Source organism: Tinamus guttatus, unplaced genomic scaffold, assembly GCF_059628265.1.
Source record: "Tinamus guttatus ecotype Peru unplaced genomic scaffold, ASM5962826v1 Tinamus_guttatus_pri_ptg000150l, whole genome shotgun sequence".
Classification (NCBI taxonomy): domain Eukaryota; kingdom Metazoa; phylum Chordata; class Aves; order Tinamiformes; family Tinamidae; genus Tinamus; species Tinamus guttatus.
The window spans coordinates 4227032-4252865 of NW_028288684.1; the positions used below are offsets into that span (position 1 = coordinate 4227032).

General features: G+C 38.1%; 1 protein-coding gene across 5 annotated transcripts in view; it reads right to left on the bottom strand.

The window, feature by feature from the left end:
• Positions 1 to 25834, bottom strand: part of NBEA (neurobeachin) — a 460133-nt gene that overhangs the window by 335864 nt on the left and 98435 nt on the right. For all 5 annotated transcript variants that reach the window (XM_088522208.1, XM_088522209.1, XM_088522210.1 and 2 more), the window contains exons 7-10: positions 25706 to 25825; positions 22079 to 22225; positions 10780 to 10977; positions 9916 to 10049 (exon numbers count right to left, since the gene is read on the bottom strand). In XM_088522208.1, the coding sequence (XP_088378334.1) occupies positions 9916 to 10049; positions 10780 to 10977; positions 22079 to 22225; positions 25706 to 25825 (599 nt within the window). The remainder of the gene's footprint in view (positions 1 to 9915; positions 10050 to 10779; positions 10978 to 22078; positions 22226 to 25705; positions 25826 to 25834) is intronic.

Sequence of the window (25834 nt, forward strand, 5' to 3'; positions counted from 1 at the left end):
AGTACAAGATCCACTAAGAACTACAATTGAACTTTGTGGCAGTTCAGCAGAAGCTCATGCTAAAGCTTCTACAGAACTGACACACGCAAAATTGAAGATTTGTATTTAGAAATAACTGTTTAAAATTTGAACAGGTCAAAGAAGAAGTCCCTGTCAGTGGTTGTGGGCAACTTTACAACTTCAGAAGGACACCTCATTGTGCATAGAAAAGGAAGCACAGTTCTTTGAGGGATTAGAACCTAAACTACCATAACGAATACTATTAATATCCCACTAAAAATCAGAAAATATTTTTTTCAATGGCCTTAAAAAGTACATGCATGAACATGATGCTAAAGGTTAGGAGATGCTGCTTCCCCTTCTTTGAATGATTTCCCAAAAGCCCACCTCTCTGTATTGCAATTAATTCAAACTTAATTAAATCTGCCCTATCTACTTAGAGGTAAGCTTATGGGCTAGAGATAGTCTTATCTCATATTAGTGCAATCAGTACAATCTCTACGCAAAGGTGAGAAATTCTGATAGGACTACAAACACAAATAATAAAACACCCTGACACCATAATAACAAGCCTTTTCTTTCTTTCCTCTTTTTTTTTCTTTAAATTAGGCATAAAATGCACCAGTCAGCTCAGAGATAATGAGTGCTCTGATTAATCCACCTAACACTTAACCATGCCACTGCCCCAGGGACAGGCAAGCTTGTTCTGTGCAACAAAGACTGAATCAGCAAATTCACCAGTTCAGAAACACAGACCTCCCATAATCTTTTTAGATATTAGTTACGTTACCTGTCATTACAAAGTGATTGCTGACATCTCTAGTTCCAGCAGAAGCTACCCCTCTGTGCAGGTATGCTGTTTCTAAGCCCATAAGATATGCTCTTTCCAAGCCAAACTGTCTCTGCACATCTGTAGGACCAGGTATTGCAGAGCTGGCCACCAGCCAGCTCGGCAAGAGCCAGCTCGGGTCTGCAAGCAGCAACTCCAGCTACAGACTTCCTCCAAGCTTATCCAAGATTGTGCCTATAAATAACAGAGTTGACTCTAACATGTATTAATTCAAATTTTGGCAGAACAAACATAAATACATCATTACACTTTCAAATACATGAAGGATTCCAAGCACAGAGAGAGAAGCAGCTGAGCAGACCCACAAACAGCAACGGGAGAGGTGAATGCTGCGGAGGCAGCACTGCTGCTGAACAGCAGCACAGCTGCTACACAGGAGTTCCACTAGTGCCACGTGCCGCTCAGTTACGCAGGAAAATCAAACTAGTAGAAAAATCTCTAATACTTTAACGCATGCGAGAACTGTAAAATCAGAAAGGATTTTTTTTTTCCAAAACTCCCCTTGCACACACAGCACCGAAGCTATTACTGCTCGAAGGAAATGTTCGAAAGGACAGGCAGAAAACAGATTACCCTAAATCTTATGCCTCTTTCAGATGTGATTTTTTTTTTTAGTGGAAAGGAGGAATGAAACTGCACTAAATAACAGCAGTTGCACAAAACACTATTTTTACACATATTGAGTTATCTCTCATATTTATTTTATGCTAGAGAGCATTCAATCTGCCTGAAGAAAGCCAATCGTTAACAATTCTCAGGTATAATTTCCCATATATTTTATCTGTATATATCTTTAAAATTTCTCCTTTCCCATGTTCAGACTGACCTCAAACGAGCATTTCAATCTATATATATAGCAATAAATCCATAATCACATAATGGATATTTTGTCCTTGATGTTTAATTCTAAAGGTTTAATCTTCAAGAGAACTGACTGCCTAATTTAAAGGATTACATCCATAATTTCTAACACACTACCAAAAAAATGTCAATTTATATAGTTATATCATCTACTGAAAAATAAGTTAAATGTGAAAAATTAAATATAAAAAAATGTATCAGCAGAATCAAGTTGCCAAAATTATGATTTTAAAAAGGTTACTGTTGACATGAGGGAAGTAAGATTTATTAGAAGACTGCCTTCCAAGATGAACAATTTTTCAAATAGAATTTAACAAACTTACCAGCAACCAAAATGCATTGGATTGCTGCAGGGCTCACATTAAACTTGCAAAACTCTGTGCACTGTCATACAAAATTTCTCTCCATTCTTGCCTATTTCCAATTCCCTAAATACAAAGGCAAATATAAAGGATACTTCAGCCCATTCCTACATCTCTCTTTACCATGTCCTGGCTAGAACACATTAGCCCAGCTAAGATATAGCCAGTACCCAGTAGAAGCAAATTTGTCAACAAATATATAGATTATACAGAGATTATGATTTTTACTGAAAATATGGATAATTTCATAGACAAGAAATAACAACAACAACAAAAAGCACAAAGTTGGTGTGCAGAGCATAAACCCTCTGAACTTGTCTGTGAGATGTTCTTATGGATACTTTCAAGCCTATACTCATACTCATTCATTATATTTGTTATATTTGAAATCCCTGCCTTAAAAACTCATAGTTATTCTTACACCAAATACACTATGAAATACTGCCTAGCCTCCCTCATTCACTTAAAACTATGGATTTAATCATTATGTTTCAATTTAACACTACAATCCTTAGTCTACGCTATTCCTTTAATAGAAATATGATACTGTAGCACTTCACAGAACAAAAGCTCTTGCTGACAGCTATCTTCAAAATACTCAGAAATTCTGAAACATGAATCTTCCATTAAAGAATGTTAACACTTTAATATGCATTTATATCTATTTGTATCAGGAATTTTAAAGAACCTATGCAGATGACAAATAAAAATATAAATAATCGCACAGTGGGGATCCCTGGTTTATGAAGTCTTCATGCTATTACAATCGATGAACAAGGAAGAACTTCCTTTGTCAAATTCTAAATTGATAAGTAGTTCCCAGTAAGAGGACAATTATTATTGTTTCATTGAGCTAAAATATTAAACTAATTAGATAAATTGTTCTTATGAAATGAGTTCTTATCATTTCACAAAGCATCCTGTCTGGAACACTGATAATCATTTTTATTCAAATAAATTCACATGATAAAGGCTCGCTGTGTGAGCCATACTCTCACAGACGAAGAATGTGCTTGGATGATGCTTGGATACACTTCGATAAAAGTGAAAAATTGAGATTTGTTTTTAAAAAATCACTACACAGATAAATTTCTCTCTGCTACCCTTTCTGATGAGAATTTCCTAGGCAATTTTTTCTTTATCTAACTTTAATCTTGGATGTACATTATAAAACCTGGCTTTAACTGAAGCAAACATGTAGCTATAAAGATCTCAGTAATTCAGTCATTGCAGATGATTTAAAGAGGCGATATAAAAGGAAATGAAGCAGATATTCGTTCTACCTGGTTATCTTTAGGAGAAACTATTTCCAGCTTCTCAAAGACAAATCATATGATTATCTCCATCAAAGGCTATTAGTATGCTAACTTTTGAAAACTCATCTGACTATGAAGACAGAAAGTGTAATTAGGGATAAATCATACACCAAAAAGCTAGGGCTTGTTTTCATATAGAAAAGCTCTGTAAGGTACTCGTCTCTTAATTTTAAATTATAAGAATGTTCCTAAACTCAATACTATCTATATTCAAGAAAGAAATTAATTCACAAAAAAAGAAAAAAAAAGTGCTTAATGCTGCGGAATCTCGTGATATTTCAAGGTTAAAACGTATCAGTATTTTTCAGAAAAATTTAAATAAATTGAGCAAACGGAACAGAAATTCAAACAGAACAACAAACAGAAATTTTCATCACAGCATATTCGCTGCCAAAACATGAAGTCAAATAGTTGTGTATGTTTTAAATCAGTCAAACTACTGTGTTACATTACCAGTTTTTACTCATACTCATTCATTCACATTAATTCAACTTTGGCTATTAAAACACCTTTGCCACAAAACCAAGTAGTGCCCCTTAATGATGCTGGAGGTGAAATAAAGTCAGAAAAGAGACACACTGAGAGATGGCAGAGGAAATACAACACACCAGAGGGCTGTGCTGCCATTCAGAAGGACCTGGACAGGCTGGAGAGTTGGGCAGAGAGGAACCTCATGAGGTTCAACAAGGGCAAGTGCAGGATCCTGCACCTGGGAAGGAACAAACCCAGACACCAGGGCAGATTAGGCGTTGACCTGCTGGAAAGCAGCTCCGCAGAGAGGGATTTGGGAGTCCTAGTTGACAATAAGTTAACCATGAGTCAGCAGGGTGCCCTCGTGGCCAAAAAGGCCAATGGGATCCTGGCCTACATTAGGAGAAGCGTTACCAGCAGGTCGAAGGAGGGGATCCTGCCCCTCTGCTCAGCTCTGGTGAGGCCGCACCTGGAGTATTGGGTGCAGTTCTGGGCTCCCCAGTACAAGAGACAAATGATGCTACTGTAGCAAGCCCAGCAGAGTGTCCCTAAAATGATTAAGAGGCTGGAGCACATCTCTCATGAGGAAAGGCTGAGAGAGCTGGTCTTGTTCAATCTGGAGAGAAGAGAAGGTTCAGGCATGATATTTTCAGTATCCATAAGTATCTGAAGGGAAGGTGTAAAGAGCATGGGGCCAGACCCTTTTCAGTGGAGGCCAGCAACAGGATGACAGGAGCAGGCACAAATGGAAACAGGAAGCTCTGTTTGAGTGCAAGGGAAAACTTTACTGGGAAGGTGACAGACTGGAACAGGTTGTCCAGAGAGGCAGTGGAGTGTCTATCCTTGAGGATATTCAAAAGCCTCTGGAGAGGGTCCTAGGTTCTAGGTCACTTTGTTTGGGTTGGATTGGATTAGATGATGTCTCAAGGCCTCTTCCAACTGCAACCCTTCTGCGATTCTCCAGAACTCCTACAGCTCAGGCAGCTCTCCCAAGTGCTTCCTAAGCTTCCAATTAAAAAAAAAAAAATCTTTCTGTAAACACATTGGAGAGAAATAAGGTGGAAAATTTCTTAACAGTGAGGGTGACAAAGCCCTGGAACAGGCTGCCCAGAGAGGTTGTGGAGTCTCCTTCTCTGGAGATCTTCAAAACTCTCTTGGATGCCACCCTGTGCCACGTGCTTTAGGTGACCCTGCGTGTGCAGGGGGGTTGGACTAGATGACCTCTAGAGGTCCCTTCCAACCTTAACAATTCTGTGATTCTGCAAAAGGGGAAAATATTACTTTCCTTTCCCCCTTTCACTCCTCCTTCACATATCATATGACAAAGGAAAGAACAGAACAATGTTGAGTTTGTTTCATCCAAACTCATCTCATATGAACGAGACAAACAGCTGCCGCTTGTGAGGGCAGGAAGGAGACTACAGACCTCTGTTCATGGAGATAACACTTTGGGATACCCAGTCCAGTCATAACACAGCACCCTTAACAATTCCTGAATCTTCTCGCATATGTAGAGCCACCCCAATTTCAGAGTTTAAAAATGGATTTTACCCCAAGCAATGACTGCAATTCCATTATAAATATCATCCAACTAGCCTGCTGTGGACAGTCACATTCCTGTCATCATCATTCTGGAAGATTCTAAATTTTAGATGTAGAATCTAAACCTAGATCTAAATCTGGAGATTCTAAATTTTAAGTGTGACTCTTGACCCCACTCCCTTGGTAGTGCTCAAGGAAAAGGGCAAGGAAAAGTGCTCAAGGACCTGCCTGGGCAAACTCCAAGGTCTTGAGTGAAGAGCTGGGCTGGGAGCTGCATCATTGCAGGCACAAAGGTGAATGCAGGGATGCTGAAATGCGATGACTTTGATACCCACCCTCCCATTTAAATTCCTGGGCTGATGAGGCTAACAAGAAAAACACTGAATGATGCTAAGATAAAATACATTAGGTATGTAGGCCATTTCCTGACATCCACCTAATTTGCCACCACTATATTACAGATAATTTAGTTATATGAATGCAAGTATTAATAAGTATTTTAAGCTAACAGATATTTCATCAAAACATCACAAAATTGAAATGTCAAAATATATTTGGTATCAAACTGTGTCTTTGTGCTTTTCTCCAAGTTCATCTACAAAAAGAAGATTCAGCAAAACTACTAGCTGCAGAGAGAAACCTAGTAAAGCCAATATTTAAATATAAAAACTACTAAAAGAAACCTAGGTAGAGGTTATTAATTGACTAAAGCAAAACACATGATAAAACATTTAGAGGAAAAAATGAAAAGCAGGAATTTAAATATTTGCAGCTATTTCCCGCCATAAGCACTGATGGTCGTGGAATTTCACCAATTCACCTTGAATAGGGGTAACTATACTGAAGAGTCAGAATAATGTCAGTAATAAAACAAAATTAAAAGCCATCTACATTTATTGCAATATATTTTAGGATTTCTTTTATATATCATTTTAAGAAAGTTCAGATAGAGCTAGACACTACATTTATGTACTGTGAAGAACAGTAAAAACATTTACATTCATTTTTATTTCTACTGCATCTGATCTAGCAAATCTGGTTCGTAACCTTCAGAACAAGCACATAAAGACAGAACCAAGATTCATTTTTGTTCTTGGAATGTCTTAATCTATTTAAGCAAACAGCTATAGTTCCTCCTACTTTCAGATTTTTCACCAAACATATTACACAATCTCACTTGAATTAATGCTTATTCTTTATTCTGTGATAGAATTGGGATGCTACAAAATTTCATGCAATATTTTTGACTGAATCAGCTTTATGTTAATGCTCAGTGGATTCAAATGAATTCCAACATGTAAAAAAATGGACTACACATGAAGAAAAAATTCCTTCCTAGTATATTAGCAATGGATATTATCAAAAATAACAACTGTACTGTGACAGACAAAGACACTTTGTTTTGTTTTATTTTACTATATAAACATCTTGTTAACTTATACTGCTAAATTGTCTACTCTAGCCTCAGTACTGAGCAGAAAGACAGAAAGTATTGGTCTTGGCCTTCCAGCTGATAGACCACTGTTATGAATATACGAGGAGCATCATATCAAATAAGAAAACACACATTTAAGACACAAATTCAGTTCCCATTCTTTCAATTATATACAAAATATACAAAAGTATAATGATGTCTACAAGGCTTCAGGTCAGAATTGCAGGATATATCAATGTTTGTCCTCATGAAAGATGTGGGTAAGACTACACAAAAACACACAAGGGAAAAAAAAGGAGACCCACAAAGAACAGCATTTAACTAAAAAGCTGCTAGGTAGGTGAACTGCATTATATTATTATATGCACATAGAACTGCATATATAATTTTAAATTATATTTACACCTAATCTATTAATTTAGAAAATCTTGAAGTTGTCAGTGGATAAAGGAAATAATAAAAAAGTGTTTTCTTTTAAGCTTTCTGACAAGGTTTTTACAATGTAAAAATATCCCCCCAAAACTGAAAACTTGAACATATTAAACAAATTTTAATAAATGTGGCAGAGAAGAAGAGAAGAAAGGTTCAGAAAAATAGACTGGAGACCTATGGCACTTAGGTTGGCATGTCAAGACATTGACACTTTCCACCTCCCAGCAAGACGTGAAACGAAAGGCAGCAGAGCTGTTCTAGAGACAGCTTCTGAGGCCCCCCATCTGCCACCAGCAAGAAATGTATTCTACAGCTGTACTAAGCCTTCACAAACGCAACGGTCTATTGTCATCAAGTGTTATCTGGCCCTTTTTTCTTGATGAAGTAAATATGCTTGTATTTTCATAGCTAAGAAGGGCATAAGCAACTATGCAGTTCAGAAACTGAATTTTGAAAGAGGCAACATCTGAAAAATAAAAAGAGAAGGCATCTAAGAAAGAAAAGGACAAACAAGAAGGTAAGAATAAGCATACTTTTTTTCTCCATCAACTCCAACAGCTAGTCTCAATTTTACCCACTTCCTTTTACATATTTTTCTCTGTCTTTCCGTTCTCCATTTTATCTTTCTTTGCCTGAGAAATCTTTTATCTGTTTCTCTTCATATGCTCACTTCCTTGTTCACTTAAAAATATTTTATTATTTGTCTCACTCTCTATATCCTATTAAATAAAAAATTTAGAAAATAATGCACATGAACCAAGAGCTTGGTGATTTAGCTTGCATCTCTTTCACCAAGCAGCCATTTGTTTAAAGGTCTTTTGGCTATGTTCTTGAGCTGGCAACACATCTTTTTGTGTCACACATTTGTACCATCTTAGAGCATAATGAATTCCAGCTCTTGCTAGAATACAACCTAAATTTAGAATAAATATAGATTTATTCAGGCAGAATATTTTTCCTACTTACAGTTCAACTAACTCCGTCAGACCACACACAAAGGAAGCCGAGGGCTTCAGCTGCATTCCCAAAACTCGCCTTACATTCTCACTCCATTTCTGAACACAGCAAGCTGCTGCTTTGGCACCTATTATAGAGTCAGCTCATCCACAAGCCAAACATATATTTTATCCATACACATACACATATAATCTTTCTTAAATTGGAATAAAGCATTTTTCCCATTGCTGTGCCACTAAATATAAACATACAGATTTTTTTTCACAGTTATTTCAAATCAAATCTTTTTTCCCTCTTCCCCTTACTTCATAATATTTCAACACAAAATATATACTGCAAAACAACTTAGTGAAAGTGAATTTCCCACACAAAGCAATACACAAATAGCTTTTCTATCTATAACATTCAACATTTTTTCAACAGAATTACTAAAAAGTAGAGATGTGGAAATCTCTCTAACATTGTACTAGAAAACAGTTATTTGAAACACGTTTTTTCACACTATATTAGGAATGGAAAAATACATTTCAACAGTCATTTTAGCTAGAAATCATTTACCAGAGGAAAAGCAGACAATTTGGGAAAATTTTAACAAATCTATTAATTACTGAAATTAGAATGAGATATATGAGCTTTCAGGAGAACCTATGTCATCATCTCATTTTCAGTTTTTTTTCATTCAAAACTGTAGGTGCTTTTAATATGGTGTTCAGTTAACTAATTACTATTGAACTATTAAAAAAAAACAGAAGAATTAACAGAATACAATATGTTGCTGCTCAATATCCTCTGTTTTATGAATGTATTCAAACACAAAAGTCAGCCCTAAAACAATGTTTTCCGGCAGGTTCTGGCTCCCTGCCATCATGCCTGGGAGCTGACCACACCTGCGCTTGAGCATCCCTTTTCCAGTTTCATTACCTCCTTCTAGCCTTCCAAGGAAGATGTCCATGGCCCCTCCTGCACATTGAGGACTTTGGGCTCCTCCTGTTGCTCCAGATTAAGGCCCTACCAAGACGCAGTAGGTGGCAAAGATCTTTAACCAGATCTTTAAGCACTGGTACCTCTACGCTGTGCAGTGCAGGCTACCCCAAAGTATTTCTCCAGCTTCAGTGCAGACTTTGCAGCCTGCAGCGAGCCCCTCGCTGGCAGAGCAGTTCCCTTTGGTTCCATTTTTTCTTGCTGCACTCACAGCTACTGTTGCAACGCAAATATGGTCACAATGTTCCACCCATATGTTAGCATAAATGTGATATACATGCATATATACATATACATATATATATATATATATATAATTTGTAATACTATTAAGTATGGATTCAAATGCCAATCCTTTGAGCAAGAAAATGAACCCAACACTGAGCATTAACAAATACACTGAGCATTATCAAGTAAAAGTACATTTATATATTAAAGTTGCAAAAACTGAAAAATAGTATATCCTTAATGACTGAAATAATTCAAATTCATTATGTAATCCAGTTAATCTCATGACCAGCTCCACCCGGAATCTTTTCAGGTGGTTGCTACTTTTTCAAAGGTAGTGTCATTCTCAAAGCAATAAAGGTAAAATGTAAGTAACAGCATTTAAAAAAAAAGAAGAAAGCAAACAAAACTTTCCCACAACAGAATGGAAAGTATTGTTAGCTGAATTTCTTTTCTATGTTGTGATTGATAAAAGCTTACCAAACTGTTGTTTCCACCTGACTGTCATGCAGCTGTCGATTGTCTAACTGGGCAAAGAGAGGAAAAAGAACCTGAATCCCTCCGATGGAATGAATTGCGCTGTGAATGGAGTGGGTAACGATAGCTTTCACATCCTAGGTAATAATAATAATAATAATAAATCTCAATTAATATCGATGTGAAAGGACAATTACAAATCTCAACTTGATAACACATTAACTCTGAACTGAGTAAAAACTACATGAGATGTGTTCTAACTTAGTTTCATTATTTACATGTCATATACAGTGCACTGAAATAGAAGGCAAGCAGTAAACAGAAAATTCAGTATCACGGCAAACTAACTCATGGTACGAGATACATGTTTCTTAATGAAAAAAATATATTTTGCTGTAGAAAATGAGCAAAAAGGCGAGTTAAGGTGACAGGTATACTAAGAGCTGAAATAATACAAAACAAAGACCTCTTTGTACAACAACACAACAACTGTCTTATCCAAGTGATGCTGAGCTAATAGAGATCACAGAACAGGAACTGCGTCAGTATGCAACACAGAAACAATTCAGAGGATTACGTACTTTTTGTTCCCAACTCTCCTCCCTGAAATGTTAAGATATAAAAGCTTTGCAATGGACAGCAGCCCTAGCAGCACAATGGTATGCTGTTCTCTAAGCTTGCAGAGAGATACACAGAGCAGAGAACACAAAAACAGCTTTAAAGAAGAAAAAGTATGTGCTTGTTATCTGTTAATTCTGTATATGTAATAAGAGAAGTAATTAGAAGCAGCACCCAGCTAAATGATAGTTTTTCTACTGTGGTTAATTCAATTAACAAAATTATGACTATCACAAAGATGACACAAACCTGAAGCATAAGAGCATGGGGGGAGTGTACAAAAATTGAAGGGTTTTCCTTTGGTGAGGATTCAAGGCAGAGCTGAGCGTCGGTCGCCTTCGCGTTGTACGTGAAGGCAATGCTACTTGCAAGCTTCCCATCGTACAGCACTTGCTTGTGGTGCTCGGCCAGGTGAATGTCACTCTCAGATTTAAATTTGAATGTGCTCTGAAACAAAAAGAAAACACAGTAGCTTTTATAAAGCAAATATTTTAATAAAATCTTTATTGGGAAATCTGTGTAAAATACTTGAGACTTGTAAAATAATATAGAGCCAGTTATATTTTGTTTTTAATATTCCAGTTGCTTAATGCTACTGAACAGTGAGATCATTTTTTACTCTACTCCACATGACCATGTTAATATTGTATTTGTTATTTTATGTAGTATTATTTGGTACTTTAAGTAGTATTATTTATACCTCCTCTCTGAATCAGTATTAACGGGTTTCAAAATTAACTACATGGAATAAAAATATCATATTAAACAGCTATAAACATGTTAAAGAACAGCGGATGCATCATACAACAAATACAGAATAAATTAAATGCCTTGCATATATAATAAAAATTTACTCAAATCGGAATATTAAAATCTATATCATTTTTATTAAGAGATCAGCTGTTTTTAAACAGTATAAATTCCATGTTTCATTAACAGTCAGGAATACAAATATCTTGCAAATGATACTTATATTAAAAAAGTCTAAATAAAATCTAAATAAAATTATAAACATCATATTTCAAATTAATAATTCTCAAACTTAAAGCTTTTATAAAGGAAGACTGAATGAAAATCTCCACTACTCAAATACATCACAACTCATATCTGATCCAAAACTGGATTTCCTGACAGCATGGACAAATCAGTTAAGCACAAGAAGACAGATTTCTTCCCTTCTGCAAAAAACTGTCACATTTACTTGGCATGCAACTACTTGTGCATGTAACAATTATTTGACAGTGACAAGTAGTAGTCGCACACAGTACTGGTAACAGTCAAGAAATTTGTTAGAAATGACCACCATTTAACAATGCTAAATGAAATTCAATGTTGTATTTTCCAGAATTTTATTCGACTTGTAATAATCTATTGTGGAGTTATTTATGAACCATTACGCTCATTTTCACTGCGTGTAGCCCTACACTGAGTTCAAAATACAATTGTGTTCATCCCTTTTGTCCCAGCCAATACTTTTCTCTCCTCCTCAACCCGTTAAGAAATTATGTTTCATGAAACTATATAAAATGGGATTATAGAGGTTGTTGCTATCCAGACTGCAAGAATTAAAGCAGGCAATTTACCGGCTCCGCTGCTATTTCCAAACATATTCCGAGTGCTTATTATGCAAGCTCATAAAACTTGGCCACCTTTTGCAAACCACTACTGGAAGCCTGACAGAATTTTCTTGCTCGAGGGCAACTGATGGGAACGGGCAAGTGCTGGAGTGAGTGACACAGGCCGAGGCAAGTTCCTGTGACAAGTGGCCCTTTTGCATGTGGGTCACAGCGGGATGTGGACGGAGTCCATCGGGCACTTGCCGGCAGCCGCCGCCGGAGCCGGCCTGCACATTCCGCCATTTGCAACACGTGCATTTCAGCTCGGAACGGGACTGCGTTTCGGAGGGAAGCTCCCAGCTAACCCTTCTGGCTGCACCTTTGCCTGTATTGCAAAACCGTTTGAACCATCCCAGCATCCCAGCTCAGAAATGTCCTCCAACTGCTCAAAGTCATTCAGTCCGCAGGATCAGACTAGAGTTAGACTAAAGTAACCCCCCCAAATGCCCGCCCTGTGGTCATTCAGCCCTCAGCACCGAACGTTTTCACCCCGCACCTCCTGTCCTGCACGACTTGCTGGAGCAGAAACATCCAAACAGAAAAACCTGAAGCTTAAAGCTTGAGAGCTGACACTCTGTTCATACTGCTGGCTACATCTCACTTAGAAAATGACTGCTACCAATTATGGACTTGTCTTGAAGAAGGGAGAATTTTTTATACCAAAAGACATTTGCAAATTATATAGATAAAACTCTGTACACATACTGCAAGGACAGAAATAGCTTGGTAATAGCTTGGTGATTTTTTTTTTTTTACTTTAGAAAATATGTGCATTTCTGCATGTGCTACACTTTGTTATGTTACCACATGAAAACACTTCTTACCCAGTAAATTTTTTCATGTCCATAAGGTTTGTCGGATTTGAAAGCTCCAAATGTTTTATTTTTATACAGATGACATGTATATAATGGAAAAAAAAGTTCTGAGAAAAGCATTTCAGCACAAAATTTGTATCATTTTATTACCAGGAAATTTTGCAACTCTCTAAATTAAAGTTTTATCAACAGATTTAAGCGCTACTTCATCTTCTATTTTTCAGAGTTTACAATGCAAGAATGTATCCAAGACGGTTATTTGAAAGTCAGGCATATAAACTAGGAATCAATATAACACTGCATCACATTTTTGGGAAAAAAAAAAAAAGACATAAAAAGAATCCTATGCCATCATAATCTAACGAAAGGGACTATAAGCTGGAAATAGTGAGTTCTGCCCAAAGATTACTGTAACAGGATAGAAAGAAAAGCTGTAAATTCAGATAAATCATAATCTTTTATTACGAATACCAGCCTTCTTTATACAAATAGAAATGCAGTATATGCCCATCATAGCCAGGGCTTGGGAGAAAACAAGCGCAGGAAGATGGCAGAGGCTCCCAAGTGCCCAAGCTCAACTTGCCAGTGGTTAATTACTGGCCACCGAAGGAAGGCAACCTTGGGATCCGCATAGAAACTGCCCAGAAGTGTAACAGCAATACTCAAAACAATACAAACTAAAAAAACAAATGTAACATATTTGAAATATGGTGAAAAGACATGGGATAAAAAAAAAAAAAGAAGAAGGTAAGTTGCTGCTCTTACAAGACTGAAAACAAAGGAAGAGGAGAGAGAGAATTATTTCAGCACAGACTCCTCCAGCAAAGGAAGCTGGGCCTGACCAGGACGGCTACTGAACTGCCCGCAGGTCTCTCCTCCACGAGCAAGAGAGCTGCTTTTTGATTTACCATTGCCCCATTTTGCTACCAGTAGAATTTTCAATTTCAGCAATCAAACAAAAGTAGCATCTTGAACTTATAACTGGGGTACGTAAGTGTGCATTACAGGGAGTCCTTTGTGCACACGTGTGCACACGCACATCCGCGGTGCTCCAAACCGAGTTCTGCTCCAAACTGCACGCATGACAAAGTGACTGACGCTGCAGCGCCCATCAAGGGCAACCTGCAAACACAGCCTGAAGCTGGGCACGAGGCCAGGGCAGTGACAGCGGCTTCCAGGGCTGCGAGGAGGGGACGTGATGAAACTTCCTGCTGGAAGAAGCACCAAAACGTTGCCCTCTCCCTCCCACACTACCTCACTGGCTGCTCCACCCCGTGGGGCAGCCCCTCTGCAAGGCAGCTGGGCCCATGTCCTCTCCCCCTCGCCGGCAGGGAACACTGACGGGTGCAGGGAAAGCAGTGGGAGAGCAGAAACGCGGCCCTCACTTCCTCCTCCTTACGGCAGCTTCTGACAGCATTGGTTTGGCAGGTGGAAGAACTGATCAGCAACTGCAGGACTCAAAGAGAGCACACACAGCACAGAGGAGATCGGGAGCTGTAACAACTCGATGCTAACAGGTTTCTACTAAATATGATTGAGAATAATAAGATGTTTATAGTCAGATTTGGGTACACTGAAGAAGGAAGAGGCAAACAGCACTGTTCTATTGCCAGTATATTCTCCTCCCAACTCCTCTTAAAAAATAAAACCTTTTTTTCTTTAAAAAGAAAAAAAAATGCATTCTTCACAGTAGTTATCAAGTGTGGCAGTTTTTCAGTATTGTTACTCATATGGTCAATGAGCCATATTTTGTTCAAAAATATTAATGCGAATTAGATCTTGAACAACTGGGAATTTAGTATCTAAAAGTACACAATCTTAATAGATCTTTTTTTTTCTGTCAACACATTGAGCCAGATGGTAATACAAAACCATTTCAGATACAAGACTGGCAAGGCAATTTTAACAACTGCCTCTATGTTTATACTATTCCTCAATGAGCATGCAATGTGTAAAGAGGTACTAGTTGATTTTAAGGACTTGTCAAGTTAATCCTAAAGTTTTTGGCTTCTACTTACATCCTAAAAAAAAGGTGGATGAAGGCTGGAATGCAAGAGAATCAGTTTTTCTTTTCTTTGTAGGACAAGCTCTGCTTTTTCCTGAACTTTGTGGCTTTAGTGTTGCTTGCAATACTACACTCACAGTTAGGCATGCCTGCCATTAACAAGGCCAAGGGCAGGTTTCTCGGGATTCCACTCCCAATCTCAAACCATTAGGGACAACTGTGTAGGCATCTGAACAAAAGGCCGAATAACAGCCTCTCTGCTCAGAAAGGCTCTATGATGACATCCTCCAAAAATGTTCAAACATTTTGAATTAATTCTCCTTTGAGAGGAAAAAATCGGCACAATTAGAGCTTAGAAGGTATCCAGAATAGTTGAACTTTTGTGAAGGTTGAAAAGCTCCTTAACTAACAGTTAACAGGACCAAAATTAGAATGAATAACACATTTCATGAATGACTAAAGAAAAGGTTCCAAAAGGGCAACTTGCATCAACAAGCCAGATTCAGGCACGAATGTGATCTCATGTGTCCAGCCATTCCAGCTACATGTTGCTGGAGGCTGCTTTGGAATAAGAAATGTTCTAACTGTTGGATCACTGTCCCCACACAGGATCTGAAGGGATTCACCTAAATAACACCCTCCTGAGCGAGGAAAGAGACTAACTTGAAGTGAAAGGCACATCTCAGGCTTCCATTACATAAATAAAGCCAGCAATCAGTAGCATTTCCAAGATGTCTAAGTTCTGGGAGTTGTTCACTTTCTTGGTTGTGAGTAGATTACAGAAAGAAATTGTGTTGCTTCTGTAGCTCCGTGGAACCTGCTCTTCAGCTTGGCTAACAAGATAATCTCGTCTTTCCTCAATCTCTGCTTGGGATTGATTTGTGAAGGAATGAATGAGAGGGCATAGAGATGCCTACTATACAACTGGAGGGAATTACTTTTATTCGTGGTGTCCAAACCTCCATGAACACCAGACAAACAGAGCAGCAAGATAAAGCAGTAAAATGAGGGACCAGGACTTGAAAATGGTTTAGAGTTTGTCTTCAAGGTTGCTGTTGGAGCCTGCTTCCAAAGATTTTGAGAAAACATAGGAAAGGTTCTTTTCCCTCTGTTATTGTAATTATTTCTTGTTTTAGAAACTGCCAAAAACTACTGTTGGGACTGCACTCCTTGGGGTTCTGAGAAGGACTTGCCCTGAGTATCTGACCAGGGATAGCAAACCTGCATGTCTTGGATTTTGGCAGCCTCAAAGCAGCAACTGCTCTGAACAACCACAAAGTAACCCCTGCTATAATCCTCCAACCACCATTGATGTACTGGTTTGCAATATATACTATAGAACTATCTAGAAACACAGAGTGAATGTGAATTTGCATATCTTTACTATCTTCTCAGGGTAATCATTATTAGTGGATTATAATAAAGTGGTATAAAAAATTAATCAATAACTTTTCCAGGTATATAGGAGAGTGACAACTATCTACTGTAGCTATCTCTGGATATGGAGCAGTTGCACAATGTTCGATTCACAACTCCTGACAATGATGAACAATCAGGTATCATTAAAATGGTCTAAATTAGTTTTGATACCATAAGATATAATGCATTCAGTCAACATTTAAGCTATAGTTTTAGCAATGGAAAGAAAACTGAAAACAACTTTTAGAGTTTTTTAAATTATTTTTTCCATATCTTTATTTTCCACTTAGAAAGGAAACAGACATCATGAAGAGTTGCAAGAGAAGCCCATGCCACATAAATATTTTAATCAATTTTAAAAGGCCTTTGTACCTTTGAACTAAACCGAGAAGCCTAATTTCACTCATTTAGCACAAGCCTTAAATACCACGCGAATATAAGGAAAGATCCAATGTATATGCATAAACTTCCAGAGTTCAGTATGCTTTTATTTGTTAGTTTACATATTCTATAGAAATTTGAATTGAACTTTGAATTTCAGGTTTTTAAATTAAAAAATTTAAATAAATTGTGTGGTATGAGTATTTACTCAACAGTACATACATTTCTGCAATGCTTACATCTACAATCATTAATGAAAATTCAAAAAATAGAAAAAAGGTTTGGCAACCAGCTTCAATATTTCAGCTTTCAAATACTTGAAACTGTGAGTATACAGATAGGGCACCTTGTAGAAGTGTGTGATAGAGCTCTTAAACTTTTACACTAGGATGGCAGCATCCCAAAAAAAAATTTTCAGTTTTAATTTTTGTAACCATTAAAAATTATAAAAGGAATTGTCCCAAATTATTCAAAAACAATTAACAATTAAAAACAATTTAAAAATTCCTCCCAAGGAATTTAATAATCGTAATTAAAGAATTTCATATTTAATATGGTATATTCCTTAATATAATTAAGAAATTTCATATTTACAGCTTAAAGATCAATTTCACTATATGCACTACCACATTCCAAAGCAATCTTTTGCAGTAAGAACTTAATAAATTAGACAGAAAATAGTAGCGGAAGAGCATAGTCCAAATAACTTCCTGTATCCAATGCTAAATTCAGATGAAACTAAAGCTAAAGTAATTATGAGGCTTTTAAAGTCATTCAGATGTGAGGACTGATTTTAACAAATGTTGTACCTGACTGCAGATGCACCTTATAGAGCAACTGTATATCAATGCACTGGACAGACAGGAAGTATATTACTCTTTAATGAATATTTGTCTTGTAAAATTATATAGTAAAACATTAGCTACATATTTTGACTAGCCTCTAGAGGCTTCTGCAGTGAGAAATGGGAACCAAAGATACTAACGAACATCTTTATTGTTATTAATACAAACTATTTGCAGATTTTTAGTCAAGGAAGGAAACTACTTCATGAAGGAATCGGACACTAACTGTGCTCTAACTCACTCTACACCTAAAAATAGAATACGTTCCCAAAGTATTAAATTCCATCTAATTAACATTTTGAAAATTCAGTAAGAATTTGGCAACACTTTAATGAGGATATGGTAGTAACTAAGGGAGATGTCACCTAGCATGAAAACGTGTACTGTGAGAATCACTTAGAATGACAGAATAGAATCATTACGGTTGGAAAAGACCTTTAATATTGAGTCCAGTCACAAACTCTGCAACAGCATGTCTGCTAAACCATGTCCCTAAGCGCCTCATCTACACACTTGAACACTGCCACACAAAGTGACTCCACCACTTCCCTGGGCAGCCTGTGCCCATGCTTGACTACTCTTTCCATGTAGAAACTCTTCCTAATATATAACCTGAACCTCCTCTGGTGCAACTTGAGGCCATTTCTTCTTGTCCTATAGGTAGTTATTCGGAAGAACAGATCAACCCCTGCCTCACTACAACCTACTTTCAGGCAGTTGTAGAGAGCAGTAATGTCTCCCTAGAGCCTCCTCTGCTCCAGACTAAGTAATCCCAGCTCCCTCAGCTTTTCCTTGTAAGGTCTGTGCTCCAGCTCCTTCACCAGCTTCATTGCCCTTCTCTGGACACACTCCAGCATCTCAGTCTTTCTCATAGTGAGGGGCCCAAAACTGAACACAGTATCCGAGTACTGGGGCGTAGTCACTTCGCTGCTTCTGCTACACTTTTCCTGATACAAGGCAGGAGGCCGTTGGCCTTCTTGGCCACCCGGGCGTACTGCTGGCTCATGTTCAATCAACCAACACTCCCAGATCCTTTTGTGCTACACAGCTCTCCAGCCGCTCTGCCCCAAGGCTGTAGCACTGCATGGGGTTGTTGTGACTGAAGTGCAGGACCTGGCACTTGGCCTTGTTGAACCTCATACAGTTGGTCTCAGCCCATCAATCCAGCCTGCCCAGATCGCTCTGTAGAGTTATCCTACCCTCAGGCAGATCAACTCTTCCTCCCAGTTTGGTGTTGTCTGCAAATTTGCACAGGGTGCACTCAAACCCTTCATCCAGATCATCTATAAAGATATTAAAGAGGACCAGCCCCAACACTGACCCCTGGGGAACACCACTTGTGACCGGTCACCACTTGAATTTAACTCCATTCACCACAACTCTTTGGGCATGGCCATACAGTCAGTTCTTCATCCAGTGAAGAGTCCACCTGTCTGAGCCACAAACTGCCAGCTTCTCCAGGAGAAGGCATTGGGAGACGGTGTCAAAAGCCTTACTGAAGTCTAAGCAGATCACATCCACAGCCTTTCCCTCATCCGCTAGGCAGTCACCTGGCCATAGAAAGAGATCAGGTTTGTGAGGCCGGACCTGCCTTTCATGAACTCTTGTTGGCTGGGTCTTATGCCCTGGTTGTCATTTGCCCCCCAGATAATCTGCTCCGTAACTTTCCCCAATACTGAGGTCAGGCTAACAGGCCTGTAGTTCCCCAGATCCTCCATCCAACCCTTCTTGTAGCTGGGTGTCTCACTGGCCAGTCTCCAGAGGTCTGAGACCTCCCCAGTTGACCAGGACTGTTGATAGATGATGAACAGCTTGGCAAGCACTTATGCCAGCTCCCTCAGAACCCTTGGGTGGATCCCACCTGGCCCCATAGACTTGTGGGTGTCCAAGCAGAGTAACAGGTCACTGACTGTTTCCTCCTGGATCATGGGGGGTTTATTCTGCACTCTATAGGTGTCTTCTACCTTGAGGATAACTGATCTCAGTGTTAAAGACTAAGGTAAAGAGGGCATTGAGTACCTCAGCCTTATCCTCATCCTTGGTGACAATATTCCCCATCACATCCAGTAAAGCAAGGAGATCCTCCTTGGCCCTCCTCTTCTTGTTAATGTATTTGTAGAAACATTTTTGTTGTCTTTTACAGCAGTGGCCAGACTGAATTCCAACCGAGCTTTCACCTTTCTAATTTCGTCCCTTCCCACCCTAGTGACCTACTTGTACCCTTTCCGCTACCTGCCCCTTCTTCCAAATGTGGTAAACTCTTTTCACAGAGCCTCTGTTCAGACAGGCCGGTCTTCTTTCCCTCTGGCTTGTCTTTTGGCACATTGGGACAGACTGCTCCTGTGCCTTTAAGATTTCCTTCTGGAGGAAAATCCAGCCTCTGCTCTTCAGGACTGTCTCCCAAGGAACTCTCCCAACCAACATCTTAAACAGTGCAAAGTCTGCCCTCTGGAAGTTCAACGTAGTCGTTTTGTCAACGCCCCTCTTGATTCATCGAGATTTGCAAACCATATCATTACATGGTCACTGTCCCCAGATGGCCTCTGACCACCACATCTCCCAGCCGCCCTTCTCTGTGCATGAAGAGCAGGCCCAGCAGGCCTCCTCCACTCACAGGCTCACTTACTAGCTGTGATGGGAAGTTATCGTCCATGCAGCCCACGCACTGCCCTTAGGCTCTCTACAAACATTCCATAATAAATTTCACTTCTTGAAACAAAACTGTTCCCTTATCTGGGCTTGATATCACTTCAGGATGCTGCCACAAATCACTGAATTCACAAGGATTTATTTACATTTATTATTAAGAAGCATAAGAATACTTTAACTCGCTTTTGTATGACAAAAAAAAAAATTTGCAAAAGTCTTCGTCCAAACAAAATACAATATTAAGTCCAGAATAAAGTGCTCCTCATTTGCACAGGTGTGTCTCTTGAATAACTGTGAGTATTTTTAGTTCCAGTAAAGATTTTAACCATCAACAATATGCAATCGATTTCCTCTTCTCCAAGCCAGAAATCCTAACCCCAGGACTATTGTGCTTAAAGAGCCTGTGATCCACATTACAGCTAGCCTGGGTAGACACTACATATAGCCCCTGGCCATAGGAGAAACTTAGATGGCTAATTGCAATGGAGGAGCCTGTAGGCAGCTTCCACTCGGTGTTTATGACATCTGTGAAGTTCTCGTCTCTGTCCAAAAGTGAATTAGCGCATGCTCATGTAAATGTCCTTTTGCTTCCCAGCCTGAAGGATGAACAGACTTCTCCTAGCAATACCCTATCGAGAGCTCCAAAGACCAAAGTGCTAGCAAACCCTTACCCAGACAGGATCTGCACAGTGTCACGTCCTCAGGGAAAGGTTTGTCCGATGCTGAGCCATCACGGGGTTCCCAGGATCAGAAAAGAGCCAAGATTTAATTGCTAATCTTCTATTTGACTTCTATCTTTGAATACTCTACTTAAACACCCTACTTAAAGATTTAGGTGGGCACTCCTTACAGAGATATGGAAAACAAAAGAGCAGCTCCCTGGGCCACAACAGTATACTTACCTATTCACATTACATACACAGAGTAAAGGATATTTTCAGCTCGCATATCGTTCAAGTGTCAGCTGTTTTTACAATTAATTACATCAAATTAATATTATTTGACTTGTTAATTTTTTTTGAGCTGAAGCATGCAGTACATATCAAGAATTCCAAAGTCTTTTTCAACTGATACTGCAAATTTCATAAATTGGCAAAAGAAAACTTGAGAGTTACTGTTAGCAGAAATTCAGTAGTCTGTAGCAGATGTTAGATTTGCCCATTCATTTTCAAGTCTTCTCTCTTGGGCAGTTTCCGCAGACTTCAGCAAAACATCTGCTTTGATTTTCTTGATGAAATACTACAGGCAGGCATATCCAAAATAACTGAGACTGTTTTTATTAAAGATCCACATTTATGCACGTACCATCTATTTGTCCAAACAGTCCCTGAAGCATCACTGGCAAAGCATTAGTAAAAAGCTCAACTTGTATTTCAGTAAAACGGTTCAAAACTGTGCAATTCATTAGAATTTTTATAAGTTTATTATTCTTTGTTCAACTTTATTCTACCTCAAGTTTTAAACACAAAACAGGGCAAGAGGGGTAAGTTTCTCCAGTTTTCAGTACATCAAATAAAAAATTGTCCTAATCTGATTATGTCACAAAACTCACCTACAAGCATGTTTTGACTATGCTTTAAAGAAATTTCTTGCATCTTTCAAAACTAGTGGAATTTAAGATTAGTTACAATGCTTGAAAAGTCCTGAAAACAAATCACACAAAATAAATCTTTGCTGTAAACAAATCAAACAGCTGTAGACGGAAATTCTAATATTCTAATGCAATATCTACTTTCTCACAAACTTTTCAACTCAGCTACTAGTTACTTTCTGACATTTCCAGTTGCACAAAGGTATGCTTTTAAGATCCATTATTACCTTATATCCAGGTCCCAACTGATGTATTGCAAAAATCTGTGCTGGGTTGAGTGCTTCAGTGAATACATACACTGCTCCCAGCTGGCCACAAAACACTCGATTAGCATCAGCAGTCTCCGAAGAGCCGAGAAAACATTTATCATAGCTCTGCATAAAAAAAAAAGCAATGTTAATAAACTTTAGCTATACAGTGAAATAATATGTAGGTACAGCTAATAAGGCAAAATATAAGGAAGGCTGTAATTAAGATAATAAATCAATCATTTCCAATTTCAGTACCTGATTACCTGCAGTGAACAATTTCATTTTGAATAGCACTTATTTACATATGCATGTGAGTATATATTTGCTCAGCATTCTGTTATAACTGACTAGTAGGAGTTGTTTTTATTAATTTTGACCTATAATAGAGAAAATTAAACAACCTTCCCTATTTTCTTCTAGAAAATATGAAAGCCTGGAAGTTGCTTCCTTATAATCAGAACTATCACTGCTATACAAGTAGTTGTGTATTTTGAAAGTTAACAAAGAACATGTTCAAATACATTATTCCCTCCTTGTTGTGCTAACAAACAGCGCAGAGCTGGTTCATATCTGAAATCATTATCCAAAATCACATGATACATCTGTAGCGGAAACACAAGTATGGTTCTCTCTAGTTTCCAAATTGTGCAGAATCTTCTTCCATGACAACTGCCCATCATGATTTTGTTTGACCTTAAACTTTCTTTCTGACTTTTTCCACAGCTGAAAGATTTATTTTCCTTATTTTCCATTCCTCCTTCCCACGACTGTTCCTCCAGATGCAAAAAGGTCTCCTGTATTCTCTATTTTTGCATTTCCTATTACTCACTACGTGAAGTGGTGCTCTTCTTTCAGAATAGATTAAGAAAAAAGAAAGAAGAAGGTTTTCTTCTGGTGCTTTAAAAAAAAAAAAAAAAAGCTTTCAGATGAAAGAAAGTCTAGACCTTAACAGTCCAGAACAAAAGTCTGGTGAATTACAGAGCATTAAGCAGTACGAAGTGCTCCATTAGTAGCACTAAACCATTCACAAGGCTACTCTCTCAGCTTCCTTGTGTCATATGTACTTTATTTAACACAAAAATGGAACACAGTCTCATTTTTTGAAAGAGTCAGCAAACCAGCAGCCTCTAGGAAATCTGCTTTTTTATTTCTCTCAGCTATTCAGATTCACCCAAACAAATGTTTCAGTCAAGAGAATGGAGTCAAAACGGTTAACTGCTACCAGTCCAGGAAAAATTTAGGAAAAAGGGATTCCTGTCCAAAGAGATAAAATTTGTCATCTTTACTTCAGTGTCTTCCAAGGTACAAAAAACATGGATTGAGATATTGCCAGTTCTCGGTGGGGAAATGAGAAGTCCTGCACCTGGGGAGGCACAGGTGCAGTTTCTGTTCTATTTCCTACTTCTGATCCAATAGATTTTTATTACAAAAATTTATTAAGAACTACTGATACCTGATATTTTTCATAAGTTAAAGTCTGTCAAAAAGCAGATATAAGAAAGTAAAAATTCATGAGAAACTTAAAATAACTAAAGCTTGCTAAACCAAGCATGTTTTAAGAAAAGACCGTATTTTCTGTGAGTAGCAAAGAATACTGTTAAGAAAAAAGGAATAAATTGGCTATTCCTGCGCTAAGAGCAGCTTAACGTCCACATGACTCCAAATGAAGACAACACTTAAAACGGGTCTTCTTCACCACCATCCTTGTTTTTAAATATGAGATCTGTGAGGGCTACGATAAATTCCTCAGGATCCACCAATAAAGAAATTTTCACTTATAAAGGAAGCAAAAAGCATTAATTTTAGGCATATCTTTAAACCTGAGGTACACTCGCAACTCTGTGACTTTTACCTTTGTGAGAAAGAATCAGGCATTTAGATAAACAGACAGATAAACTTGAGCAAGAGCTTACAACTACCTGTAGTCTCCCATGCCAGTGAATGCAGTGTTGCCATCACCAGAAACTCTTAACAACACAGATCTGAGAACTTGTCACAAATTAGTGTCTGGACTTGTCTGGGTCTGCCTGGAGCTTTGCGTTAGCTTCTTTAGCTGTAGCAGCCATTTCCCCATTACTATGGCCTAATTTCTTCTACTTTTGCTTAGTTTTGTATAATTGTATAGTATAATTTTTGTAGGGATGGTAGTAACAAGCAGCTATTCTACATGGGCATTTACAGCACGTGATGCAGTGTAGAGAAATACAGGCCTAGTGTGACAGCAGAAGTCTTTAAAGGGCAGGCACAGGCTATATCGTAGAGGAGTAGAGATATGGGATGATTACTGGGCCAACTGGTGATCATTTTAAGAAATCCAACCTTGGAAACTGGGTAAAACCATCTTTGGACATCAAAAACAAAAGAATAAAAGAGCAGGCATCCAACATACGCAAAACACACCATATATAGTAAATTTGGATAAAATTGCAGAAAGCCAAATTTAAAAGCATATTAGTGTATGTGCAAAGATGACCCCAGGAGGATCCAGGCATGAAGACAAAGAAACCAACATCCTCCTCCTCCTCCCTTAGCTTGCTGGCGAATCACTGTGCCCACCAGCCCCCAGTTTGCAGCCACCAACCTCAGGCCTCAGAGAGGAAATGGAGAATGAGCAAGCCATCAGAGAGAGAGGTAGATCCCACGCATTTTGTGCATACAGCTTTAACTGCTTATGCTTTGAACTATAAATGCTGGTATTATTGTAATAATACCAGACTAATCATATTTTTTCCATCATATTGTTAAGACTTTTCGTAGACTAAGAATAAACTCCCGGCTTTATACGTAAGATGCATTTTTTTCTGCCCAAAATGAAATTTTGTGTGCAAAACTCGTAAAAATTCAAGCAACCTGGTGTGAAACTTAGACATACCGAACTGGTAAAATTGGAGGACTTACTTAATAGAACCTTACCCTGATCTCACATGATAAGCATTTGTTGTTATGGAGGGCAGACTTCCCTGAAAAATAATTAGTAACTTAGGAGAGATTTTCTGAGGTCTCAGCTGACTTTTGAATCATCACATTCTCACTTATCAGAAACAGTTTAGACTACCAAGAAGAAACCATGTCCTGTGAAAACCGAGAGGGTGGCCTTTTCTTGTAAGTAGGCGCTCTCTCAGGAAGTTTATATGGTGTATATGAGGGCAAAGAACGTGAGATAATTATTGTATTTGCTTCCCCCATCCAAACTTTTAGGCAAGAAAAAAGAGAGTCTGTTTTCTACCTCATGAAGCGTATACCTCTCAGCTCTTCCAAAGCCAAGACAAGGATACAGAAAAACATTTTGAAGCATTTATATGATTTCATATGACATATTCAAACTACTAACTATTGGTCTCTACAAATTAAAACTCTGCAAATTTCATTAGAGCAACTATTCAAAATACATAAAAACCTATTATAATCCACAGAAATAAGTGGATAATCTTTTAGTTAATGAAGACGGATTAAAGAATAGACCAAATAAAGTACAGAAAAAAATGCAAAGATATACAGAAAATAAATATAGAAACTTTTTGAATGTCTTTTTCAATTTTTTTTTTAAACTTTTTTTTTTTTTGTGCTGAAAAGCTACGAAAAAGGAACAAAACAAAATCTTACATCATTTGTGTTAACGTGCCAGGCCATGTCACCATAGGATACCAGCTGACCGTTCACATAACACCGTATTTCACTGTTTCTCCAGCGGTTATAGATGTGCACAATACTTATCATGTACCACTGAAAAGA